General features: G+C 40.5%; 2 protein-coding genes across 8 annotated transcripts in view; one reads left to right on the plus strand and one right to left on the minus strand.

The window, feature by feature from the left end:
• Positions 1-10,800: 10,800 nt before the first annotated feature.
• LOC131351849 (C-X-C chemokine receptor type 5) lies at positions 10,801-13,366 on the plus strand. Of its 2 annotated transcripts, none has more exons than XM_058387498.1 (2): positions 10,801-10,915; positions 11,753-13,366. In XM_058387498.1, exons 1-2 carry the CDS (start codon positions 10,883-10,885, stop codon positions 12,824-12,826), a joined length of 1,107 nt encoding a protein of 368 aa, XP_058243481.1. In that variant the 5' UTR covers positions 10,801-10,882; the 3' UTR covers positions 12,827-13,366. The 2 variants fall into 2 exon arrangements, with proteins under 2 accessions (XP_058243481.1, XP_058243482.1); XM_058387499.1 differs by having other exon boundaries at positions 10,818-10,915; positions 11,756-13,366.
• A 470-nt stretch (positions 13,367-13,836) lies between these two features.
• bcl9l (bcl9 like) overlaps positions 13,837-25,749 on the minus strand; it is a 37,766-nt gene continuing 25,853 nt past the window's right edge. For 2 of the 6 annotated variants that reach the window (XM_058387493.1, XM_058387494.1), the window contains exons 3-9: positions 25,060-25,353; positions 21,253-21,378; positions 19,475-19,637; positions 19,274-19,358; positions 15,983-18,392; positions 15,614-15,856; positions 13,837-15,145 (exon numbers count right to left, since the gene is read on the minus strand). In XM_058387493.1, the coding sequence (XP_058243476.1) occupies positions 13,944-15,145; positions 15,614-15,856; positions 15,983-18,392; positions 19,274-19,358; positions 19,475-19,637; positions 21,253-21,378; positions 25,060-25,345 (4,515 nt within the window). In that variant the 5' untranslated portion in view covers positions 25,346-25,353 and the 3' untranslated portion in view covers positions 13,837-13,943. Of the gene's footprint in view, positions 15,146-15,613; positions 15,857-15,982; positions 18,393-19,273; positions 19,359-19,474; positions 19,638-21,252; positions 21,379-25,059; positions 25,427-25,749 lie in introns of all 6 variants that reach the window. The other 4 variants (XM_058387491.1, XM_058387492.1, XM_058387497.1 and 1 more) reach the window with 3 other exon arrangements.

A 25,749-nucleotide genomic window follows, 5' to 3' on the forward strand; every position in this document is an offset into this window, starting at 1 on the left:
ATATTAGAAAAAAGAGAAGACAAAGCATGCCTTGCATTATCATTTTCATTTTGAGAAAATAGTGTAGTTTGGCTCTTCTTTTTTTTCTGTTAACATTTTAATTATAATTATGCCCATGAAATACTGATATTATAAAGAAAATGAAATAAAGATTTTTTACACTAATGTTGAATGTTTAAATGAAAAATTAAAATACAAATAGAATTATTTAATTGTTCATTTTGCCACCATCATTGTGCACTCATATGCTCTGCCCAGGAGCTCCACCAGGTCATTGACCTGTGGGCAGGTGTTAAACTCAGAGCTTGTTCAGGAACTCCCTGAGGTAGTGCAGGTGGTCTGCCCACATGTTGAAAGGATCATGACATTGTCCAGGTAGATGAACTGAAGACGTGGGTGTAGGATAATGTCCATGAGCCAGAGGAATGTCACGGGAGCTCTAAGACCAAAACAGCTAACCTACTATTGCCAGTGACCACTAGAGGTGCTGAAGGCAATCTTGGGCTTGGCCTCCAGGGTTAGGTCAAGTTGAGGAAGGGTATGAAGCTGGCTCTCCCCAGGAGCTCCACCAGGTCATCGACTCTGGGCAGGTGTTAAACTCAGAGACCTGACTGAGACCAGGAGCTGGCAGATTCCTCAGTGATCCCATTACATAGTTTTGATTTCATGTTGGACTAGGTGTGGCACTCTGGGCTGAGCCAAGATCCGAAAACTGATCCACCAGCTCCATGCAGTCCTCCTGCCTTGAATGGAGGTGGGGGTAGGGTGGGGCTACAATATAGAAGGTTAATAGTGTGGGGATCCATTTCATGGTTCAGTCTGTTTCTTGTGGTTGTGCTGGACGGTTGTACATTTGTTGTTTTTACACTTGTGTCTCTTGAATGTGCTGTTTTACAATAGGAGATGCTTCTGCTTGCCCTTGGGACCCAAGGCAGGGGTGGACTCCCAGAGTTCAACAAGGAAGGGGAGGGTGTGCCATCTACTTTCAGCATGATGGTGGGTTCCCTTGGACCAGCCAAGGCTTGTTGCTCTGGAGAGAGTCTGGGGCTCTGGCTTGGTATACATGGGTTCATCCCAGTATAGGTTTCTCCTGTTGACACCACTGTTCAGGTCCAGGATGCCAGGGGGGGCTTTGCCAGTGTGGCGTGGAGAAGATCTCCCTTTATTCTGTATTAAGTCCCTGGGTGGCCAGGGTACACTCAAGTGCATCTTTTTGCTGACCACTTTGCGTTGTCCATGGTGATTTGTTTAGCAACTTTAATTTGTACATTCCAGCACTTTAGTGATGTACAGGTTAACATTTATTTGGCTTCTGGGTGCCTTTGGCTTGGGAGAACCACTGATGGAATTCTGTCACTGTGCTGTCAGACCGCAACATACCTGGATTTCTTCTTTCATTTTGTTGTAGTTGGCTGTGTCCCCCAGGAGGATAGTGTAGTAGGTTGAATGTGTGCAGGAAGGCTTCTGGATCTGAATTCATTTTGACAAGAAGTTATTGGGTGCAGGGGTCTGGGAGTGGAGTGGCATAAGCAATGTTCAGCCTCTGCAGGGCCAGCAGTTCCTTTGTGTCTATGTGGTGCCCTAGTGCCAAGCTCCTGTGTAACACAGATACAGGAGAGGCCAGGTAGGTGTAAACACAAAGGGGGTTTTATTGATTAATGTAGGTGGCAATGCTAGGGAGTGGTGTTGAGGGGTCAGAGGCACTCCCAGAGATGCTATGTTAGTGGGCTTTCGGCACAGGCCAGGGTCTTGCTTTCTGTCACTGTCAGTGGTGCCTGGAGCACAGAAACAGAAAATGGCTAGTATTAGTGGGAAGACTGCAGAAATCTACAGAACCTTCTCTGTGAGAATAAGGCACCAGTAATAAAACTCAATTGAATATTTTGCAAAAAAACAAACAAACAAAATATTCATTATCATAATAAAAATTATAATTGCAAATGTAAGTATTGATAAATCTAAATTCATTTTACCGCAAATTCTAACTCTCATTTGACCAGTATTTGCTTTCATTTTCTATTCTTGGTTTTGCCATTGCTTTTTATCCCTTTTGAAATATCTTTCTTATTTGCAGTTATTTACTTCTGGTTTTGGCACATTTTTATGGGGGTTGGATCTAAACCTTAAATTTCTATTGGTCAACTGAGGTGTTATAAAAGATATCCAAGCCCATGTCCACATCCTCCACATGGCAGAATGTACAGAACCAAGTGCAGCTGAAAAAAAAAGAAAAAAGAAAAACTGTAATGTATATTCACACATTTTTATCTTGGTAATACAAGCACATTACATTTTTTCAATTTAGTAGCAGTTAAACAGCTAAGATATACAGTGCTGTGAAAAGGTTTTGCCCCCTTCCTGTTTTTTTTTTTTTTTTGCATATTTGTCACACTCAAAAGATTCAGATCATCAAACAAATGTTAATATTACACAAAGATAATATAGTATATACAAAATGCAGTTTTTAAATGATGATTTCATTTATTAAGGGAAAAAAGCTGTCCAAACCTGCCTGGCACTACATGAAAAAGTAATTGATTACTTTACTACCCCCTAAATCTAATAACTGGTTGTGCCACCCTTTGCAGCAACAACTGCAATTAAGAGTTTGCGATAACTGGCAATGAGTCTTTCACATCGCTGTGGAGGAATTTTGGCCCACTCTTGTTTGCAGAATTGTTTTAATTCAGCCACATTGGAGTGTTTTCAAGCATGAATGGACTGTTTAAGGTCATGCCACAGCATCTCAATCGGATTTATGTCCGGCTTTTGACATGGCCACTCAAAAACCTTAATTTTGTTTTTCTTGAGCCATTTAGAGGTGGACTTGCTGGTGTGTTTGGGATCATTGTCGTGCAGCATAACCCAAGTGCGCTTGAGCTTGAGGTCACAAACTGATGGCCAGACATTCTCCTTCAGGATTTTCTGATAGAGTGAAGAATTCATGGTTCCATCAATTAAAACCAGCAGGTTTACGATCTACACTACACCGCTAGGACTCTCATATCTTACTACACTTACCACTTTACAGTTCTGCTCCACCCTGTACATTGTGTGTGTGTTTGTGTTTGTATAATAAATAATAAATTTGTCAGGCACCTCCCTGATGGTATTGCATGATGGATAAGCATCTGCCTGTATTTTTCAGCATTGAAAGTACCATTAATCCTGACCAAATCTCCAACTCCATTTGCAGAAATGCAGCCCCAAACAGGCATGGAAGCTCCACCAGGCTCCACGTTTACCTGCAGACACTCATTATTGTACTGCTCTCCAGCCCTTTGGCAAGCAACCTGCCTCCTGCTTCAGCCAAATATTTCAGTTTTTGACATTAGACTTCTCCAGACAGTAGATGGGTGTTCCTGGGTTCCACTGGTTTCCCCCAGTTCTTGCTGATGGCACTGAGGGACATCTTTGGATGTCAAATGGAAGTAAGCGTGATGCCTTTCATCTCCTGCGTTTCCTTAGCTGAATACAGCTTCTATGGTACTCAACATTGCCTGTTTCTTTACTTCTTCAAAATAGTGAATTCATCTGAACATGAAACTGTCTTTGATAATCTCACCTTAGTGGCAGAATTTGTCTGTTCCTCACCCAGTTTTATGCCTCCACTTTCTGTTTCAGTTAATGTCTGTGCTTCAACCTACATAAAAAATTGAAGATTATTAGCACCTGTTTGGAATAATTGGTTAATTATACACCTGATTCTGATCCTACAAAATCCCTGACTTTGTGCAAGTGTACAAAGATTGCCAGTGTAGAAATAGATGCTGGTTTGAAGCCAGCATCAGGATAGTCACACCAAATATTGATTTTATTTAGATTTTCCTTCTGTTGGCTCACTTTGTATTTCATAACTACATATGTGTGTATATACACTACTCACGAAAAGTTAAGGATATTCGGATTTCGAGTGAAATTTCAGGATGCACCTAAAATGCACTATAACCTTAACAGGTGAACTTAATTTGACCTTCTCTACACTTTTGAATGCACATGTCCAACTGTTCAGTGTTTCAGTACTTTTTGCATAACTTGCTGTTCTCTAACAAGGTGCTTAACAGCAAAATTCACAACTGGTGTTTGATCCATGAATCGACCAATAAATTTTCTGGTTCAGTTAGAATTGATATTTAAACAGTCCTCCTCATCATGCTCTTCACATTTTGACATCATGAGATCAAGACAACACCAAACAATTGATCAACAGTACCTCGCCATTGCGAGGCTTCAAACAGGATGTTCTCAGAGGGAAGTGGCCACTGTGCTTAGAGTGTCATCAGCAGGTTGCGACAGAGATAAAGAGAGACTGGAAGAGTCACAGAAAGGCATAGAAGTGGACGTCCTTTGGCCACATCCCATGTGGATGACTGCTTCATTGTGAACAGTGCCCTGCGGAACTGGATGATGAATACCACTCAAGTTTTAAGGGAGGTGAGAGGCACCCAAGTGTCACGCCATTTACATCAACGTGGTCTGCGTGCTAGATGACCTGCAAGGGTAACTGACCACACCACCAGGCACAGGCGTCATCGTCTTCGGGCCAGGGAGCATTTACGCCAGTGGGCCTTAGTGCTGTTCTCTGATGAATGTCAATTCACATTGAGCAGAAATGATGGCCGCCAACGATGTTGGAGACATCAAGGAAAGCATCAGCCACTGGTGGTGTTACAGTCTGGGCAGGTGTGTCTACTCAATACAGAACTGCCCTACACCTTGTGAATGGTACAGTGACAAGCCAATACTACCTGAATAACATCATTAATCCAGTCATTGTGCCCCTGCATGAACAACACAGGCCTAATTTCATCTTCATGGACGACAATGCTCCAGCTCATCAGAATCAATATCTCATCGAGGTCGCATCATTAGTGAATGGCTGCTGGAGGCTGGGGTACCTCAAATGGAGTGGCCTGCACTTTCTCCAGACCCATATGAATCCCATAGAAAACCTGTGGGATCAGCTGAGTCGCCGTGTAGAGGCTCGTAACCCTGCACCCCAGAACCTCAATGACCTGAGGGCCGCCCTTCAAGAAGAGTGGAATGCCATGCCTCAGCAGACAATAAGTCGACTCGTGAACAGCATGAGATGTCGTTGTCAAGCTGTAATTGATGGTCAAGGCCACATGACAAATTTTTTTTTTTTATTGAGACATTGACATTTTTTTGTTGTGGTATACCCACCACTGTTGTTGGCTTTTGTTTCATTAAATTGTTTGAGATGAGGAAATCACCATTGCATGCTTCTACTTAAATGCCCTACTTTCATATCACTTTAATATCACTGTAGCATGAACTTTTTCCATTTTCCATAAGTTTCACCCAAAAGCCAAATATCCTTAACGTTTTGTGAGTAGTGTATGTATAGCACTTAGATAAAATTCTGTGTGTGTTCACATACATAACATGCTTTCAAATCAAAATCACACGATAACCCAATAAAGCACTAATTATTAATTATTAATGCCTGACATTCCTTTGGCCCTTCTTTCTGGGTAACCCTGGTAGTTACATAAGATAATGTTTTATTTCTAACAACTGAATAATTTTATAACAGAGAAACCAAATCACTCTCAAGCTGACTGGAAGGGTATTATAAATATTCATTGCATTCCCTTCACTGAGAGACAATATTTATCTTTTAAGATTTGGAGAGGTACATAACATTGGCCTGGTAGGTGCACTACAGGCCTCTTTGAGTGGCAAGCCTCTCAGTAGTGTAAGATTGGAACAACAGCACTATTGTGCTATTATAGTAGTATTGTTAGTCATTGTGTAGCTCACATAAACACCACAAGGTGTCTACTGGTTACAGTAGGGAATGATGTGCAGATTGATTTGTAGCACAGTTTTGTCACCCAATCCTATAAAAATAATTTTGTAGTATGTAATTGGTTTCCTTATATTTAGAACTGCCAAATGAAGTAAGACAGGTTGTACATGATAAGTGTATATAATTATGTCATATAATTGTTTATACTACAGAAGTATAGAAAATGGCTATTATTCTACTCAAACTTTGCTATTTGCAAACTTTGTGACCACAACATAGCTATTTTGAAATTTACATGGGGGGGCTTCAGGAACCAAGGACATATTTCTCTATGTGGCAAATCTGTTTTGATGTTAGTGCATCTAAACATCATTGACTTAAAGATATTTTTGTTCTTCATTTGCCTTTTTCCAACAAATTTAAAATAAATAACCATAAATACTATATTTAAAAATTATTATTATTATTATTATTATTATTATTATTATTATTATTATCATTATTATTATTATTATCATTATTATTATATGTTTATAATTAAAAATATTAAAATTATATTTTTCTCTGTGTGAAATTCTTTTTGACACCATTGTTTGGTCAGGTGCAAGAAGTACAATTGTGCTCAAAAGTTTGCATACCCTGAAAGAAATTGTTAAACATTGCCATTTATTTGGAAAATATGACTGATAATGCAAAAGGTTTTTTCTTATTTAAGGATAGTGGTCATGTGAGGTCATTAATTATCACATTTAAATCACCCAAACAACCCTGAACAAAAGTTTACATATCCTTGAATGTTTGGCCACATTATAAACACACAGGTTGACACACAGAGGTTTAAATGGCTATTAAAGGGACGTTTCCACACCTGTGACTCATTGTAATTGTACTTGTGTCTGTGCATAAATAGTCAGTGAGTTTCTCAGCTCATGAGGTGATGCACTGACTTGGCTGGATACTGCACCGTAGGGAATGCAAAACTACCAATGGACCTGCGTAATAAAGTAGTTGAACTTTATAAAGCAGGAAAAGGATATAAAAAATAAACAAACACTTGAAAATGCCAGTCAGTACTGTTGAAACTCTTATAAAGAGGTGGAAAATAAGAGGTTCTGTTGATACTAAGCCACGGTCAGGTAGACCAAGAAAGATTTCACCCCCTACTGCTAGAAGAATTGTTCAACTTCAAGAGAAATAGAGGCAGTTCTGGAAAAAGTGTTGTTTTGAGGAGCACAAAAATGCCCACTTTCAGTACACCAGACAGCACACAGACAAGCCTCACAGCTTCTGGAGCAGAGTCATTTGGAGTGATGACACCAAAATTGAACTTTATAGTCACAGCCATAAACACTATGTTTGGAGTGGAGTTAACAAGGCCTATGGTGAAAAGTACCACATCCTCACTGTAAAGCATGGTGGAGGATCTCTTATGTTTTGGGGCTGTGTGAGCTACAGTGGCACAGGGAAGTTAGTCAAAATTGATGGCAAGATGTATGCAACGTTATCAGAAATACTGGCAGACAATGTACAGTATCTCACAAAAGTGAGTACACCCCTCACATTTTTGAAAATATTTTATATCTTTTCATGTGACAACACTGAAGAAATGACACTCTGCTACAATGTAAAGTAGTGAGTGTACAGCCTGTATAACAGTGTAAATTTGCTGTCCCCTCAAAATAACTCAACACACAACCATTAATGTCTAAACTGTTGGCAACAAAAGTGAGTACACCCCTAAGTGGAAATGTCCAAATTGGGCCAAAATTGTCAATATTTCGTGTGTCCACCATTATTTTCCAGCACCGCCTTAACCCTTTTGGGCATGGAGTTCACCAGAGCTTCACAGGTTGCCACTGGAGTCCTCTTCCACTCCTCAATGATGACATCACAGAGCTGGTGGATGTTAGAGACCTTGCACTCCCCCACCTTCCGTTTGAGGATGCCCCACAGATGCTCAATAGGGCTTAGGTCTGGAGACATGCTTGGCCAGTCCACGACCTTTACCCTCAGCTTCTTTGGCAAGGCAGTGGTCGTCTTGGAGGTGTGTTTGGGGTCGTTATCATGTTGGAATACTGCCCTGCGGCCCAGTCTCCGAAGCAAGGGGATCATGCTCTGCTTCAGTATGTCACAGTACATGTTGGCATTCATGGTTCCCTCAATGAACTGTAACTCCCCAGTGCCGGCAGCACTCATGCAGGCCCAGACTATGACACTCCCACCACCATGCTTGACTGTAGGCAAGACACACTTGTCTTTGTACTCCTCACCTGGTTGCCGCCACACACACTTGACACCATCTGAACCAAAAAAGTTTATCTTGGTTTATCTTATCGGACCACAGGACATGGTTCTGGCCATGTCCTTAGTCTGCCTGTCTTCAGCAAACTGTATACTGGCTTTCTTGGGCATCATCTTTAGTAGAGGCTTCCTTCTGGGACGACAGCCATGCACACCAATTTGATGCAGTGTGCAGCGTATGGTCTGAGCACTGACAGGATGTCCCCCACCCCTTTCACCTCTGCAGCAATGCTGGCAGCACTCACATCTATTTCCCCCAAAGACGACCTCCGGATATGACACTGAGCACGTGCACTCAACTTTCAAATTCAAATTTTATTTGTCACATACGAAATCATACACAGTACGACATGTAGTGAAATGCTTTTTACGACTGTCTTACATGAAAGAGGAAAGAGTAAGAAAGAAAATGTGTAACAGAAAAATGTGTAAAAGAAAATGTGTAACAAAAGTATAAAAATATAAAAGCAAACAAAAAAATACTATATTATATATATGAAAAATAAAATATAAATATGTGTAGACTATAATGTACAGAAGATACAGTATATGAATATATGTAGATAAAAAAGGTCTGCTAAAGTCAACACTGAAATGGTGTTGCAAAAGACTATAGTATGTACAGTGTGCATATGCAAGATAAATATATTGTAGAAGTGTATAAGGCAAAATATAATGTCCAGTTTTACAGGGAGTAAAGTGACAGTGCAGTGCACACACAAAGATGTACAGTGAGTGTTATTGTGTGTACAGAGTAGTGCAATATTAGCATGTGCAACAATCAGCTGAGGTAGAATGTTATGTTGTGTGGGGGTAAGACCAGAGAGTCCAGATCCTAGGTGTACTGGTTGAGGGCCCGAATGGCCTGCGGGAAGAAGCTCCTCCTCATTCTCTCTGTGTTCGCCTTCAAGGAACGGAAACATTTCCCTGACCTCAACAGAGAGGAGTGTCCATTGCTGGGATGACTGAGGTCCTTCATAATCTTGCTGGCTTTGGTCCAGCACCGCTTGCTGTATATGGTGTCCAGGTCAGGAAGCTTGGTGCGGATGGTGCGCTCGGCTGATCGCACCACCCTCTGGAGAGCTTGCCTGTCCTGTTTGGTGCTGTTCCCAAACCAGGCAGGTTCCCATCAGGATGGTCTCAGTGGTGCAGGTGTAGAATGTCTTTAGCACCTTTGAGGGCAGTTTAAAGTCCTTCAGGCGTCCGAGATGATAAAGACGCTGCCGGGCCTTCTTCACCAGGGTGTTAACGTGACAGGACCATGTCAGGTCCTGCGTGATGTAGACACCTAGGTAACGGAAACTGTCCACTCTCTCCACTGGGGTCCCGTTGAGGTCTGTCTCACAGGAAGTTGGAGATCCACCGACACGATGGACCAAGGCCCAGGAACTTCTTTGGTCGACCATGGCGAGGCCTATTCTGAGAGGAACCTGTCCAGTAAAACCACTGTATGGTCTTGCCCACCATGCTACAGAGTCAGTTTTAAGGTCTTGGCAATCTTCTTATAGCCTAGCCCATCTTTATGTAGAGCAACAATTCTTTTTTCCAGATCCTCAGAGAGTTCTTTGCCATGAGGTGCCATGTTGAACTTCCAGTGACCAGTATGTGAGGGTATGAGAGCGATATCACCAAATTTAACACACCTGCTCCCCATTCACACCTGAGACCTTGTAACACTAACGAGTCACATGACACCAGGGAGGGTAAACGGCTAATTGGGCCCAATTTGGACATTTCCACTTAGGGGTGTACTCGCTTTTGTTACCAACGGTTTATACATTAATGGTTGTGTGTTGAGTTATTTTGAGGGGACAGAAAATTTACACTGTTATACAGGCTGTACACTCACTACTTTACACTGTAGCAGAGTGTCATTTCTTCAGCGTTATAACTTGAAAAGATAAAATATTTACAAAAATTTGAGGGGTGTACTCACTTTTATGAGATACTGTACATTCTACACCACGAAAGCTGCGCATAAGAGGCTCTTGGATGTTCCAACATGACAATGATCCAAAGCACAAGGTCAAGTTGACCCTCCAATGGCTACAGCAAAAAAAAAAAAAGGTGAAGGTTCTGGAGTGGCCATCACAGTCTCCTGACCTCAATATCATTGAGCCATTTTGGGGAGATCTCAAACATGGAGTTTGTGCAAGACAACCAAAAAAGTTACAGGAACTAGAGGCATTTTGCCAAGAAGAATGGCCAGCTTTACCACCTGAGAGAATGATCTCATCCACAATTATTACAAAAGACTGCATGTCATCATTGATGCTACAGGGGGCAATACACAATATTAATAATTAATAATAATACATGAAATTATTTCCTCATTTTATTTATGTTTTGTTTGATGATTGTGCCATTCTGTTATGCCTTACATATGAACTTGAGTCCTGAGAAATAAAATAAATTTGTTTTGCCTTCTCACTCATGTTTTCTTTTAAAAATGGTACACATCTTGCAAATTCTCCCAAGGTATGCAAACTTTTGAGCACAACTGTACATCATCTGTTTCTCTGACTCTTCATAGATTTTTTTTTTTATAAACTAGAGAAACATCTAAAAATATATATTTAAAATTCAATAAAATTATTTACAATTATGTCAAGTTTGTATTCTTCTGTATGAGGTTAAAAGTGACAATGGAAAAAATAAGTAGGTGTAAAAAAAAAAAAGAAAAAGAAAAAAAGTAAAGCATCTGGAACAATACTTCCTGGAAACATGGTCTGCTGGGTTTTATTCTCGTTGTACAGGTTCCTAGTTTCACACATAGAAAATCAGAAACAATAAATAGTCTAGAAGAAGATGAGTATCATAACAGATCATACATTTATTGATGTAAGTACAATGATTTATTTATATAAATATATATATTTTTAAGTGAGAAAAAATAGTTTACTGAATGATCACAAAATATGATCAATCAATCAATTCTTTATGATCTGATTTAGGCAACATTTGCTCGTATATTCTTTGAAAATATAAAAAAGTCATACATACTCTGTACTACATTAAATATACTTAATGTAATAACATCCATAGTTTAAAAGATAAAACAAGCTGAATAATTAAATTCTAAAAACATTTGATATTATTGGGAGTTGGGGACTGTAATTCCAAATATATAGATTAGTAAAAAGCATTTACCAAGTTAGAAAACTAAACTCTGAAGTGAAACAGCATAACATAATGTTAAATAAAAAATATAATAAATCTTTTTGTTGATCAATCATTTCTCTCTATATCTGTCACACCTTTATAAATTCTTATGACGCCGCTGACCAAATGACTTACAGTAAATATTTTGGAAACAAATCTAGTTTCCAGTATGTTTTTTTTTTTTTTTAATGATGAATATTTTCAGTAGATCTATAACATGGGTCTTATGTTTGTGTTCTGAAGTTATTTCAATTGATTTCAAATTTAAAACAAAAGGTTTTTAAATTGCAAGGAAACATTTCCTGTTCATTTTCCAGTTAAAAATGTATTTTTCACATGATAAAACTAATGTAAATCATTGTATTTGCTTATCTTTGAATTTTATAGAGACAAATATCCCTTTTGTGTATGTTTAAAGCAATCATTTTTCACTTTTCACAACACAACAAAACCCCAAAAAACAATTATTATATGCATGTAATTATATGTAGCTCATTATTGTTTGTACTTCCCCAGCAGTTTGATAATTATCAAGGTGAAGATGATGAAAATATCACAGGGAATCTAACCTACGACCACTTCACCTGTGACACTGAAAAAGACCTCATGCCCGTGTACAGTACGATGTTCCAGCCACTAATCTACAGCATGGTGTTTCTGCTGGGCCTCTTAGGAAATGGCCTCCTGCTGATGGTCCTGCTGCAGCGTCGTGCTCACCTTCGCATTACTGACATCTACCTGCTGCATCTGGCCCTGGCTGATCTGCTCCTGCTCTTTACCTTACCTTTCGCAGTGTCTGAGGTGCTGACCGGTTGGGTCTTTGGAAACTTCATGTGCAAGCTTGTAGGCCTGTTAAACCGCCTGAATCTGGTTTGTGGGAGTCTTCTCCTTGCAGGCATCGGATTTGATCGCTACCTCGCCATTGTTCATGTTGTCTCCAGCCTCCAGACCCGTCGACCCCAAACAGTTCATCTCATCTGTGCTTTGATCTGGCTTTTTTGTCTTGCTTTTGCTATGCCCAACATAGTATTTCTTGCTGTGGAACCCAGAAAGAATGACCATACATGGCTACAGTGTCACTTCAACAATCATGGCATCCATGGGTACAACTGGTTACTTGTTAATCGGTTGTTGACACACCTGTTGTGCTTCCTTCTGCCCTTAGTCATCATGTGCTACTGCTACACTGCTGTAGTGCTCACTCTGCACCACAGTCAACAGAGCCTGGAGAAGCAAGGAGCTATTCGTTTGGCTATGGTGGTAACCCTGGTTTTCTGCTTGTGCTGGCTACCTTATAACATAGCCCTTTTAGTGGACACCCTTGTGAGGCTAGGGCTTCTGTCACAGAAGACCTGTCAGGCTCGCAACGCACTGGCTCTGGGTTTGATTGTGACTGAGAGTATTGGTTTTAGTCACTGCTGCCTTAATCCTATCCTTTATGCCTTTGTAGGCGTGCGTTTCCGGAATGAACTTCTGAGATTGCTCACAAAACATTTCCCTGTCTGTGGGCCCATGCTATGTGCCAGATGCTTTAGCAAGACATCCGTCTCAGATATGACTACTACCACTTCCTCTAGCCAATACATATGAGCCGAGAAACAGCGAAAAACCTTATATGCCTTAAATATGCAGTTATTCAAGAGATATTTTTTTTTCTAAATAAAAGCCGAGCTTATTTTCATTTTGACTCTCTGAACCATGTCTGATCAACTATGGCCTAGGCATTTAGCTATGTAGTGATGCTTTGTTGTTGTTGTTTTACAGAGCAGGCGTGTTTTTTCAGAATATCTGAGATTTAACTTTTATCATTCTATGTTTTACAAAGCAGGCGTGTTTTTTCAGAATATCTGAGATTTAACTTTTTTCATTCTATGTTTTACAAAGCAGGCGTGTTTTTTCAGAATATCTGAGATTCTACTTTTATCATTCTATGTTTTACAGAGCAGGCGTGTTTTTTCAGAATATCTGAGATTCTACTTTTATCATTCTATGTTTTACAGAGCAGGCGTGTTTTTTCAGAATATCTGAGATTTAACTTTTATCATTCTATGTTTTACAAAGCAGGCGTGTTTTTTCAGAATATCTGAGATTCTACTTTAACATTCTATGCCTACATTTTAGCATTTCACATAGATTCAAAGTAATATTCGATGTAAGATAATGAAATATGTAAGAGATAAAAAATAAAAACAATGTTACCCTGATTGTGTCTGTCTCTTTTTCTGTTGTATCCCTTAACACTTTCTCATCATCAAACAACACACATTTTTTTCTTATTGTTTGCCTTTAGTCTTCTATTAAACACAGTTATACATAACATTTGTAAACGAGCAAATTGCATCTTATTTACAGCAATTATACAGATATTTAATAATTATATATAATATATTTATATACTTTCTTGCACAACAGTTTGGTAGCCAGAGAAAACAATTAGAAACTGATTTGTGAGAGTGTTTTTTTTTTTCTTGCTCACAAAAATGAACACATTTATCTGTCAAATGTACATATTTTACAGACATTTAAAATGGCTTCAGAATTTGTTGCTTAACTGCAATTTTCCACTATTTGGCTTTTTTTAATTAAGACATTATTACGAATAATATTAGCATCTGATTGCCACAATCAATAAACATTGAAAAAAAGCACGTCAGGGTTTGAAGTAACCCATAAGGGGAAAGGATTTTTACAGATTTACTGAAAATGTTCAGAAAGGCATGTTTGCCATGCTTCCAGGTCCATAGCCCAGTGGACTATCCAAAGGCAAGCCTCGCTGTCTAATTCCCTGGGATCCTATCACGACTGACTGTGGGTGTGGGGGTCCCATCATGGGCCCCTGAGGAGACAGGACAGCTCCTTGCTGGCCAAAGTGTTCCCCAGGAATTGGCATACCCCTCTGTTTAGCTTGCATCATCATGTTCTGCTGAGCTATAAGACTGTGTGGATGTTGCTGTGGAGTCATCGTGCCCTGTGACATATGGGACTGGTGCTGTAAGAGACTGTTAGCCATCATGGCCTGCTGCTGGTGGTGATGTTGCTGCTGTTGCTGAGGCATACCTGTCCTACCCATCAGATGACCTGGATGGCATATTGAGCCAGGCCCCATTACACCACCTGGGCCCATACTTCTGGCTCCTCCCTGGGTCATGCCTATACCAGGGCGTAGGCCACAGTGTGATGGCTGCAAGGGAAGCTGCTGCTCAGCCATCATGTTCTGCAGATTGGCAATGTGAGGGTTGGAGGAAGGTGTGTTGCCTTGAAGGGGGCCAGATGAGGAAAGCTGCTTCAGGAGTTGTGCTGAAGGAGCCTGATGAGGTAGATGCCCTTGGTGAGGGGTCTGCTGCAGCTGTGACATTGCCTCCGTCTTGGGGAAGTACTGCAGGGTACTGCTGGGCTTGTCGGCAGGAATGATTCGTGACAGGTCAAATTCAGGGATGCCTGTGTGAGTTGGCCTAATCACCTCACTCAAGTCTGGGCCCTCCCCTATAGGCATAGATGCGAAAGAATCAGCTGGGTTGGGTGGCCGCTGATTGGGCATACCCTTGCTAAGATGGTGCATTTGCTGAGAAGGGAGAATGTCATCAGAAGGATGAGGGTACTGCTGCCCCAGACCCCCAACTGGGGAGTGCAGTGGGGCCTGCATGCGTGAGAATCCACCCATCTGACTTGGAGGATGCATTGGGGACATGTTACAAGGTCCAATCCCATCTGGATGGCCCCCTCCACCCCCCATCATTACTGGCATGGCAATGTGGTTAGGAGAATGGATCAAAGGTCCAGAGGGGTCAAGAGATAACTGCTGATTTCCTGAAAGTACCATTCCAGTAGGGCTTTGTGGACTACTGTGAGGTCCCATTGAGCCTTGAGAGGACAGGAGCATCTGCGTAGACTGGTGATTAGCCATATTTCCTGTAAAATAATAGAGCAAAAATGTCACATGTGTATGTCAGATAAGTGTGCCACCCTAAATACAGTATATAACATATGTATATTATTATGCTAAATTGTATAGTCAAACAAGTATTTTAACTGATTTCAACATACAATATACAAAACTGAAAACAGTGCAAAAAAGAAAAGTACAAGTTATTGAAATACTGTTCAATAATTTCATCCACTAATAAATAATATAAGAATGGTTTACTTTCACTGGCAGTGAAGTCAGGAAAAGAATGTTTTTTTTAACATCCTGTTAAGCTGAAATCTCAATTTAAGTCTAACTAGCAATTTAAGTAAAAACCTATTTTCATCTATTGACCACCAAGAAGATGACACTGTATCACCAGCCAACTTCAATTCAGCAGACAATTTGTAAGGTCAAAGGATTTGAAAAGGAACTAGCAAAATTCTAAAGGTTGTTATGCTAATAGACTGCACCTTGAATGTTGGCTCCAGCAAGGAGCAATCGATCAGTTGGCATCTCATCATCAGAAGTGGCTATTGTCTTGATGGCATCATGATAGAGTGGAATGGAAGTGGGCATTGCATACTTGGACATCTGAGACATTATAAGGGACAGGGGATTCTGGGATGGAGGTGCATCTGGTGAAGAGGTGAATGGCATGTTGGGAGGTTGACTGCTGGGTGTTGAGGTGGAACTCCTGGGAGGAAGGGTTATACCTGTAGAAGGAAAACAGAATGAGAAATGTCTAACCCACAAATAACTTAACAGTAATTAAAACACAATCATAGAGATATATTAATGTTCACCTTAGCTTATTAATAGCTATACAAACCATGTCTTACCTGTCTCAGTTGAACTGCTCCCTCCATTGCCTACTGCCTTACTATTAGCTGTCCCTCCAGGGCTAGCCAGGGAAGTCTTGGGTGAGGCAGTCCATCTTGGAGATGCAACAGGCATGGCTGGAGATTTGTGATGTCCAGGGGAACCAGATGGTGAACGGAGTCCAAGTGATGATGCTATTATCTGAGGGGACTTCATGGAGGTGGCAGAAGGTGTTCCTGCACCACAGGTTGAAGTGAGAGGAGGGTGTGGTGGACCAGTGGATGCTAGCTGGTTGGGGGATTTCAGGCCTGTAGCAGAGGGAGAGGGTATGAGAGGAGAAGGTTCCTGGCTAAGGGGAGGTGACTTCAGCTGGTGAGGTGGGGGCATGGCTGGGGAACCAACTGAGTTAACATTAAGGGGAAGGTCAGATTGATGACATGGCCCATGGTCTGCTTTATGACCAGTGTTCATAGGCATATGGCTAGGCCTTGAGTTTCCACCAATTTGAGGAGTACCCTGCTGATCAGACCTAAACATTTCAGGACCTGATTGCTGGAGGTAGGGCCCATCCCCTTGTCCACCTGCAAAGGTGCCTTGATTGGGGAACTGAAGCGTTACATCTGACCCATGGACCATTACTTTGTTAGCACCAACCCGGCCATTTGGTGCAGCCCTAATACGGGTGTTGTCCTCAGGGCTTGCCATCTCTGACCCAGGTCCTTCTCTTAATTTCTGGGCCAATATATGTTGTTGCTGATGCAGGTTCATGTTCATGTTCATGTTTATATTTAGGTTTCCCCCTAAAGGAGAGTCAACCATATCTCTCATTAAAGGGCCACCTCCACCACTAATGGGAGATCCAATCATAGTGCGAGAACTGGGAAATTCCATTGGATCACTGCGTGAAGGTGGACCACCTCCCATGCCAGGATTAGGAAAGCCTGGTCCACCAGGGTTATCCATCATCCTGGGACCTCCAAGTCCACTCTGCTGCTGCTGCCTAGACAACTGCTCTAGATCTAACCTGCGGAGACCTTGTAGCTGCCGTTTCTCCATAATGTGAAACATCTCTTCCCGTGTTAAGGGACGATCCATACCACTCTGCATTTGCTGAGAGGGTCCACTGGGCCCTCCTGAAGCATAGCACCCATGAAACTGACTTACTCCAGCCATATTCGGTGCCATGTCATCCAGCCAACCCATTCCTGGCCTAGGAGATCTTTGAGACCCTACGCCTTCCATGGGTAAAACTCCACCTGGGCTTCCTGGGTATCCACCACCACCTGGAGGTCCTCGCTGCATCTGACCAAGAAACCTGGGTCCACGGGGTCCCTCCTGATGCATGTCCATCATCCTTAAATTTCCTCCCATTCCTCCTCCAATTATAGGCCCTGGTCCCCACTGCTGGTCTCCAGGTTTGCTGTGATATGGAGGTGGGGGAGCTCTCATCATGAGGTGTGGCCCTCCTGGCATTCCCATCTCAGACATTATGCGGAAATGCTGGGGATTTGTGTGAGGATTCATCTCCTGCCGTCGCCTCTTCTCCTGATAGTATTCCTCCTGCAGCTTCCTCCAAGCTATCTGTTCTGGTGTTAGTCCTTCAGGACCCAGTACAGGGCCCATGTCTAGTCCTGAAGGTGATGATAAGTGGTGATGAGGGGGTAAGTTGTGGTGCCTTACCATCAAAGTGTCATCTAAACAAGGCCCACTGATATTCTGTGTTTGGGAAATTATGGATTGTAGAGGCTCCTCATGTTTTTTCATTCCACGGATAGGGGGGACACCATCAGAAAGGCAACTACTGCCAGCCCTCCCAGTATTATTTTCCTCATCATCAAGTCCTTGGTATCCATCAGTATTATTGTTGCTAACTGATCCATTGTTGAGGCTGTTATTTGGGCCTCCTGGATCTCCATGGCCAGCACCAGCCCCACTGCGCAGAAGCAGCTTCTCAATGTCCCTAAGTGTCTGCAACGAACGCTCACGATGCTCTAGCTGCTCTTTAGACAATCCTTCGATACTCCCTTGTCCTCCCTGCTGGCTGGACTCACCCTGAAGATGCACAGACAACATTGATGGATTGGCACTGGGAGAGACACCTGTACCAGGGTGGTTTATAATGCCTGACCCATCTACTCCACAACTTTGGGCCCCCACTCGCTGTGGCCCTGAGCCTCCAGGTCCTAATGGATGAGACGTTGCACAGTTACTGTGACTGGGTGTGGCCCCTGGATGGACATGGGGTACCTCACTTTCAGGCTGACCTGTGGAAGAAGGAGTATTGCCACCTGTTAGGTGACCCCCAATAACTCCACCAACAGAGGCTGGACGAGGTGTACCACTTTGAGATTTGGGGGTGCCCATGGGAGGGGTGCTACTAGAGCTGAGCTGCTCTGATAGGCTGGGGATCTTTCCAACAGCAGTGCACTGCTGAGCAAAATTAAAACAGAGAGATAAAAAGATGAGAGATGGAAGGAAACAAATTAATATAAATATATTCAGAGAGAAAGGAAAAAGCAAAAATTTCATTGCTGTTGACAAATTTAGAACATAGATTCTAAAATAAATCCAAAAACATTATGATATAATGGTAGCCTGTAAGTACAAAACAGATTCAAAAAAAACAAACCAAAAAACGTAATAGCAAATCAGAAAATGCATAAAAAACACAATCGCACTTTCAGAAAAATAACAGCAAACCCAACAGCACAAGTTTTAAAAAAAAGGAAAAGAAAAAAAAATTTAAAAAAAGAAAGAAAAAAAAAAAACCCCAACAAATATAAAAACATAATAGCAAATTTTGAAAATAGGAGAGCTGGAGAATATTTATTTGTTAACGTGTTTTGCACTTACAAGCCACTGTAATTGCAGACATTTTAACTAAACTATATACTTTTTATTTTAGCTTACACAGCCAGACATAAATAGAACTTCATGTTTTCAAACATTTTCAAACATTTTCAAACTTTCCAGCGACAATCAAGAATGCTATTCTTTCTCAGCTGTTCTACACAGAAGCGGAACAAGGCACAACAACTTAACCACTTTAAACAAATGGGGCATCCTACACTTATTAACACCTGCATAAACACTAATCGCATGAACATGCATATACTCCCCTCACTTCCTCTTTTATATGTACAAAAAAGCCACATACATTTATTCAAATGCGGATACTACCACAACACATTTTCTTTTAGTCTTTTTAGAATTTAGCTTGTGAATTCTAAAGACAATCTCATATGTGTGATGTATCTGCCTCCCAAGTTACAGCTTTAATTGTCCTATATGTAATTCATATGCACACAAACCTGATCCAGTTTGGTGCGAGGAACATTTTGCTGGTGAAACAGGAGGATGGAGTCTGTATGACCATGCATCACTGCCTCTGCAGCACTGTGAGATACACATACATAAACACATGCAATTTTGTGCTTAGCCACTATTATAAAGGAATCATATTCACAGTAATGACAAAATTATTTAATGTTGTATGTTAATATTATTCTCACCTGTTGGCTAGGCTAGTGGTGAAGACATATACTACTTGCTGAGAGGTGTGTGTTGGCTGGTCAGAACGTAGACCTGGACCAAGGCCACATCCTAAACCAGGCGCACTTACTGACTCAGCTGTGCCTGAGAGAGCCTGGCCAGGGCATGACATCACATGCTCCCCTGAAGAGTGGGAAGGAAGAGAAAATTGATAATATTGGAGAGACCTTTCACCACATGAGCAGAAAACCTTGATTTAGGCAAATAAGGTTTAAAAAATGGCAATGTTGGAGGGTTAAAAAGATTTCTGGAAAACAACATTGTAACATTTTAATGATTTGTAGTTTTGTAGCACTGCTGCTTCTAAACCTTACTACAGTACATTAAGGGGCTTCACATTTTTTTTCTTTTTACTTTTTTTTTGCAAAAGATTCAGCCACTAGGTGATGCTAAATACCATACTATCACAAAGTTGTTGGTCATGTGACTATCACTTGTTTACCTGCATTTTGTGCCATTTGATATATGACAAAAATGCAAAAAGGATTGCTGCATGAAAAGAAGCCTGTCAAGGCCACAGAGGATACACTAGACTCAAACAATAAGCAAGTCAGGGTCAGCACATTTACATTTATATGTATACATTTAAAAGGCATTCTAAAAATCAAAACACCTGTATACCTAACTTCTTATAATATAAAGCCAGATGGCCGATTTAAAAAGAATTTTATCTGGTTGTTTAAAGTTGGTAGTTTAGCACACATTGAATAAGAAGTAAAAATGTGTGAATGCTGATTTCAAATAGACAAATTTGAAATGAACATCTAGAAGAGTAAGCAATTTTTTTTTTTTTTTTTTACATTTTTCAACAAAATTGTGAATCGGTCACAAATTTATCCACCGATTATGACGTGTGGTGTATTACAGCTGTCACCATTGCACTACAGGGCTTTAAGCTGCATGAAGAACAAAAGTAGTTTCTAGAAGCTACTGTACTTGTTTGGTTACGTATCTAAATACCACATATGACTAAGGATCATAATGAGAGATAATATTTACATTTAAATTAAACCTATCTTTTTCGAAAGAATGGTTAACAAAATAATCTAGTTATACATGAATTCATAATCGTGGTATTAAACTCAAAGTAAGCCTTAACAAAACTGTGATGTATAACTGATTGGACAATCAGATCAGCTGGCCTCAAGAACTGTAACAAAAAGACACCTCCAAACATAATTTTGGGCATCATTGTCAAATTATGGTTGGAATTATCAACACTACATTCCCTTGATTTTTATATCAGGAGCTTATTAATGAAATGAAATGAAACAGCCTTTATTTGTCACATATACATTACAGCACAGTGAAATTCTTTCTTCGCATATCCCATCCTTGGAGGTTGGGGTCAGAGCGCAGGGTCAGCCATGATACGGCGCCCCTGGAGCAGAGAGGGTTAAGGGCCTTGCTCAAGGGCCCAACAGTGGCAACTTGGCGGTGATGGGGCTTGAACCCCTGATCTTCCAGTCAACGACCCAGAGCCTTAACCACTTGAGCCACCACCGCCCCATTACTAGGGCAATCAGTAGTTTTTTTAGGAAGAAAGTCACCCCAGACCAGAAGTACCACCTGGTTTAAAAACTGCTGGTAAGGAAGCGAAGGCATTTACAGTCTGACGAATATGCAATAGGTCTTCATCAAAACACAGTAGGGTACAGTCTGTGGATGTCTTTCTTGCAGACAGACTGAGTTTCTGTGTATTCATGTGTGTAGATTGTAGTAACACTATAGAACTTACTGTGTGCAGTAGTGGAGGGTTTCTCCTCCTCTTCCTCAGTCTCAGCACCTGAGCACCACTCATCTCCACTATAAGGCTGCTTCTTCTCCAGCACACATCGACGCTTTCTGCGAATTGCGCCCTCTACTGGATAACACCAACAAAACACAATACTAAACCCTTAATTAAATGACATTGAATGAATGACGTGCCAGGAAGCACAACCTAAAACATAGTGTGGCTCACAGAGTAGTTTTATTATTACTATGTTAAAACTATATAAGTAGTGTTCTTGCAGTATACTGTATGACAGAATGCTTTACAATGTACAGATTAGTGTTAAGAAAAAGAAAAAAAAAAATCTGCCCATAGTACCTGACCACAACTGTTTATACCACAAGCACTGTCCTTAAGGGGGAATAACCACGCTCACTTTCCATTTGGGCTTTTCCCAAACACAATGTGCCAGTCCGACTCTCTTATTTGAATAGATTCAAATATTCAGAGATACTCCTACTGCTTTCGTGTGCAGAATTGCGTATAGCATTAATAGAATTAAATACATTTACGACAAATTTCCTATTATTCTTTGAAGGTGAAAGTGCTTTACACTAATCGAACAGATGTTATAATAAATTATTGCAGTTATATAAAAAAAAATAGTCCGGTCTTTCTCTTCTGATTTCAAAATATCTTCCTATGCACTGGCCTGGTAAGACTGTAAGATGAAAAAAATGTCTCTCAGTATCTAGCATCCTTGAATACCAGACAACCAGACTAAATATGAGAGATAGATCATAAAAATGTGTGTATGCAAGGGGCACGAAGTTAGCTTGTGGTGTCATTAGCCTGTGCATGCAGTGTTGACAGTGAGCAGAGATAAAGAGCTGACCTTTTCTGCATCCTCTTTTGTTCACAACAGACATCAGTTTACGTAAACGAGTGAGTCAGCTCTTGTACTCTCTGTTGCTCTCTGTTTCTCTCTCATACACTCTTTCTCCCACCCCCTCCCCAGAACACTCTCAACACAAACAGGCTTTAATCACTGGCCCTGTCCAGGTGTGGGGGTAGAGTGGTTTGAAGTGGCACAGTGACTTGCATTTAATTTGAATGAGTCTCTGTTTGTTTTTCTACAGGGTGATACAGAAAAAAAGAGTAAGCGAGAATGAGGGAGAACAAAAGCCCAAAGTCCACATTCAAAAGCTTGCCTTTCTATCTTTCATGGTCTCTTCCTCTCTACTGTGCTAAATTGTTACCTGTTGCCTTTCATACCATTACAGAACCACATAGACTGGTATTAAAGTATGTATGTATGTATGTATATGTTTATACATGTTTGCATGTGTGTACAAAAGAACTTAAGTGTATTACAAGAAGATAATTTTTACATAATTAAATTTCCTACCGATTTCACTGTTGCATCACATCAAGTAAATGCAAGTGGAAATGCAACGTGAAACAAACAAATGCAAACGGAAAAGTAAAACCCCAACCCTTAACCCCCAAACCATACTTCTGTATAATCTGAAGCACACAGGCTTGAGAGACTACACTGTGTGCATTTGCTGGTTACTCTGTGTTTGTTGTGCAAGACAATGGCATACAGGAACTAGTTGACAGTCATTCCTCCTTGCTGTGTGTTCATGCATTATCAGCAAATTTAAAAAAAAAATGAATGAATGTTATATGTAGAATTGCAACAGTATGGCTTTTTAAAATGAAGGGAAAAAAGTGTGTGTGTGTGTGTGTGTGTGTATGCGTATGCGTGTGCGTGTCTGTTCACAGGTATACAGGCAACTCTCATTAGCACTGGACTGGACAGGTGTGTACGTGTTTATGTACATGAATGTGTGAGGGTTTGGCATCCCCCTCCAGCACTGAGTTAAGAAGGAGTATGCAAGAGTCTGTAGACTATTTTTGTGGTATTCCTGTGGCAATATAATGTGCAGTATAAGAACAAACTTACAACAAAATCTGGATCATGTTATGTTTAAACACACATGGAAATATTCTCTGTGAAAATCAACAGAACCTGTCTGTTTTCTCTAATTATGGAGAAACTGCAAGTAAAAACTTGCAGCCTGGACATTTGCTTGGCCACCCGCTTGGCCACCCAGGTTACTGGTTTGTCTACTCCTGCAGCAACCCAAACGTTTTTGCTTATAATGTTTGATGAGATAGGAGAATGCAGAGCATGAAATCTAAGATCACTCCTCAATACTGAATCTCTCCAGATCCTCATGGGTCCAAGGTCCACTTTTGTGGACTCTCCTCTTTAGCTTCCTATCTAAAGAATATCAAAAATCTTGATCCTGCGAATACAGTTGGAATTGCCTGGTAGAAGTAGCCAAATTATTATTTAATTTCTCTTCATAAAGTCCATAATGCAATGTGTCTTAACAAGTTTCCCAGGCCTATGGAGGAAAGGACTCACAACATCAAAAATTCACCCCTTTACTTAACAGTGTGGGTTAGGTTCCTGTAGAACTATTCTTTTTACATCAACCCCCCTTGAGTTTTCATAACTTACATGTGTGTGCAGAAGCAGTGGCAATGCGAGTAGCTGTTCAAATGCTAGCCTTCATACTTTTTGTACACGTGGAGGTCGCATTCAGCATTCACAGCTCCATATTATTTGAGTGACCAGTGATTTTAAAATGCCTATTATATTATACTGGCAAATATAAGAAGAGCTTCCAATAATTTACTTGCTTTTGCATGGCACAAACATATCATCCTTACAGATATTATTGCACATAGTCTATAAAAACCATAATGGCACCAAATACAAATAGAGGACCAATGGGGAATGATTCTTTCTACGCTTAATGACAGGATTGCCAGATTGAGCTACTTTAATATACTTTGTGACCACCAAGATCTTCCTATTATAGCAAATAATTGGATTTAAATCTAACAAATGTCCACAAAAAAGCAAAGCATATGTGCAGGTAATATGTCTATGATGTACAGAATCATTTCTCTAATAGAAGATATAGTGCAAAAACTGGGATAGGAAAAGGGGGGTTATAGAGTGGATAATAACCATACATTAGAAATATAATGAGATAAAGAAAAAGATTTTTTTTTTCAATTTATTATGCTAGTTCAGGTTTCAGGGAAAGTTTAATGAAACATTTAAACCCTGAGTAATGATACTACTTTGAACATAATTGGACAAAGTTAAAAAACTGCTAGACTGTATACTGTATATCTTTATGTTGTTAAATCTCTGCTAAATCTATGGTCCCCAACCGCTGCTGACATAAAAATTAAAACATTACTGTCTGTCAGGTTTCCAAATGAAACTGTAAAATGTTTAGCACCATTTGTGCACTGTACAGCAATGTTAAACACAAAGTGTGATGATTGTTGACTTTTAAAACTATGTATTATCTAGAACAGCTGCAATACTAGTATGTAAACACACCATTCGGCAAGTTTGAAGGCAACATGAAAAGTTTTTAAAATTAAAAAGCAAAGCAGTTAATATTAGTATTGAATAATTCTCAACATTGTAAATAATACTGTGAAACAAGCAACCTAGTAGCTATTTTTCTAGCGAATGCCCGATTTGTGATTTTCAACAAAACTTTGTTTAATTTCCTTTGTGTATTCACTACTGTTCTCTATGGCCATGACTGGCAATTTAACCCCAGTAAAGCAGGATGTATTAGCTGACAACATAATAGGTCCTAAACACTCAGGTAAGAAAAAGTAAACGATAAAAACGGGCACATGTTTCAGTAAAATTTTGCATTCCCTTCCAGCACTGGAGTAAGGAATGTTTCTGTGAGTGTGCATGCACAAGTCCAGTGCCAGACATACCTTTAGCATCTGACTCCAGCACTGGTGCAAGAGTGTCTTTTTGTTCTGTGGCATCCACAGAGATACTTCTCTCCCTTTTAGATTTGGTCTTCATCATCCCACCCACACTTTTCAGCCCAGGAGATATCTGATTGGTTTTCACTCCATGGTTCCCTGGCCCAGTGCCCTTTGACCCTTGGTTGCTTGCAGGTCCTTGCTGTTCCTGCTGATTCACATTGGGGATCTGTGACTGGGCACCAGTGGTCACTTGCTTCCCATGATTGGTCAGTTTATTTTCAGGGTGCATTTGATTGGCTGATGATGTAGAGAAATTCAAGGGGATGAGGTTAAAGAAATAAGTTGTGTCTGTCTATTAGTGAGTCTTGCACTGTAAAGAGAGTGAAAGGGAGAGTTTGAGAGTAGACAGACACATACATGTGTCCATTTATTTCAACACAAATGATCTAGATCTCTTTGTTTTTCCCTTTAAGATTTTAAATATTTTTTCACATAGTCCTCAGTCAGGCCAAAGGCCACTGACACAATGTCCATGAGGACAGAGAAAATGAAGTTTAAGAAAGAAAGAAAGAAAGGTTTTCTAATACTATGTTTTGGAATTTTTGGCATTGCAGCGTGACTAATACAAGGAATGCAGGTCAATCACTCAGATCAGCTGAGGCTTCCAAATAAGAGTGAAGATGGTATAACAAC

Source organism: Hemibagrus wyckioides, linkage group LG04 (genome assembly GCF_019097595.1).
Source record: "Hemibagrus wyckioides isolate EC202008001 linkage group LG04, SWU_Hwy_1.0, whole genome shotgun sequence".
Lineage (NCBI taxonomy): Eukaryota > Metazoa > Chordata > Actinopteri > Siluriformes > Bagridae > Hemibagrus > Hemibagrus wyckioides.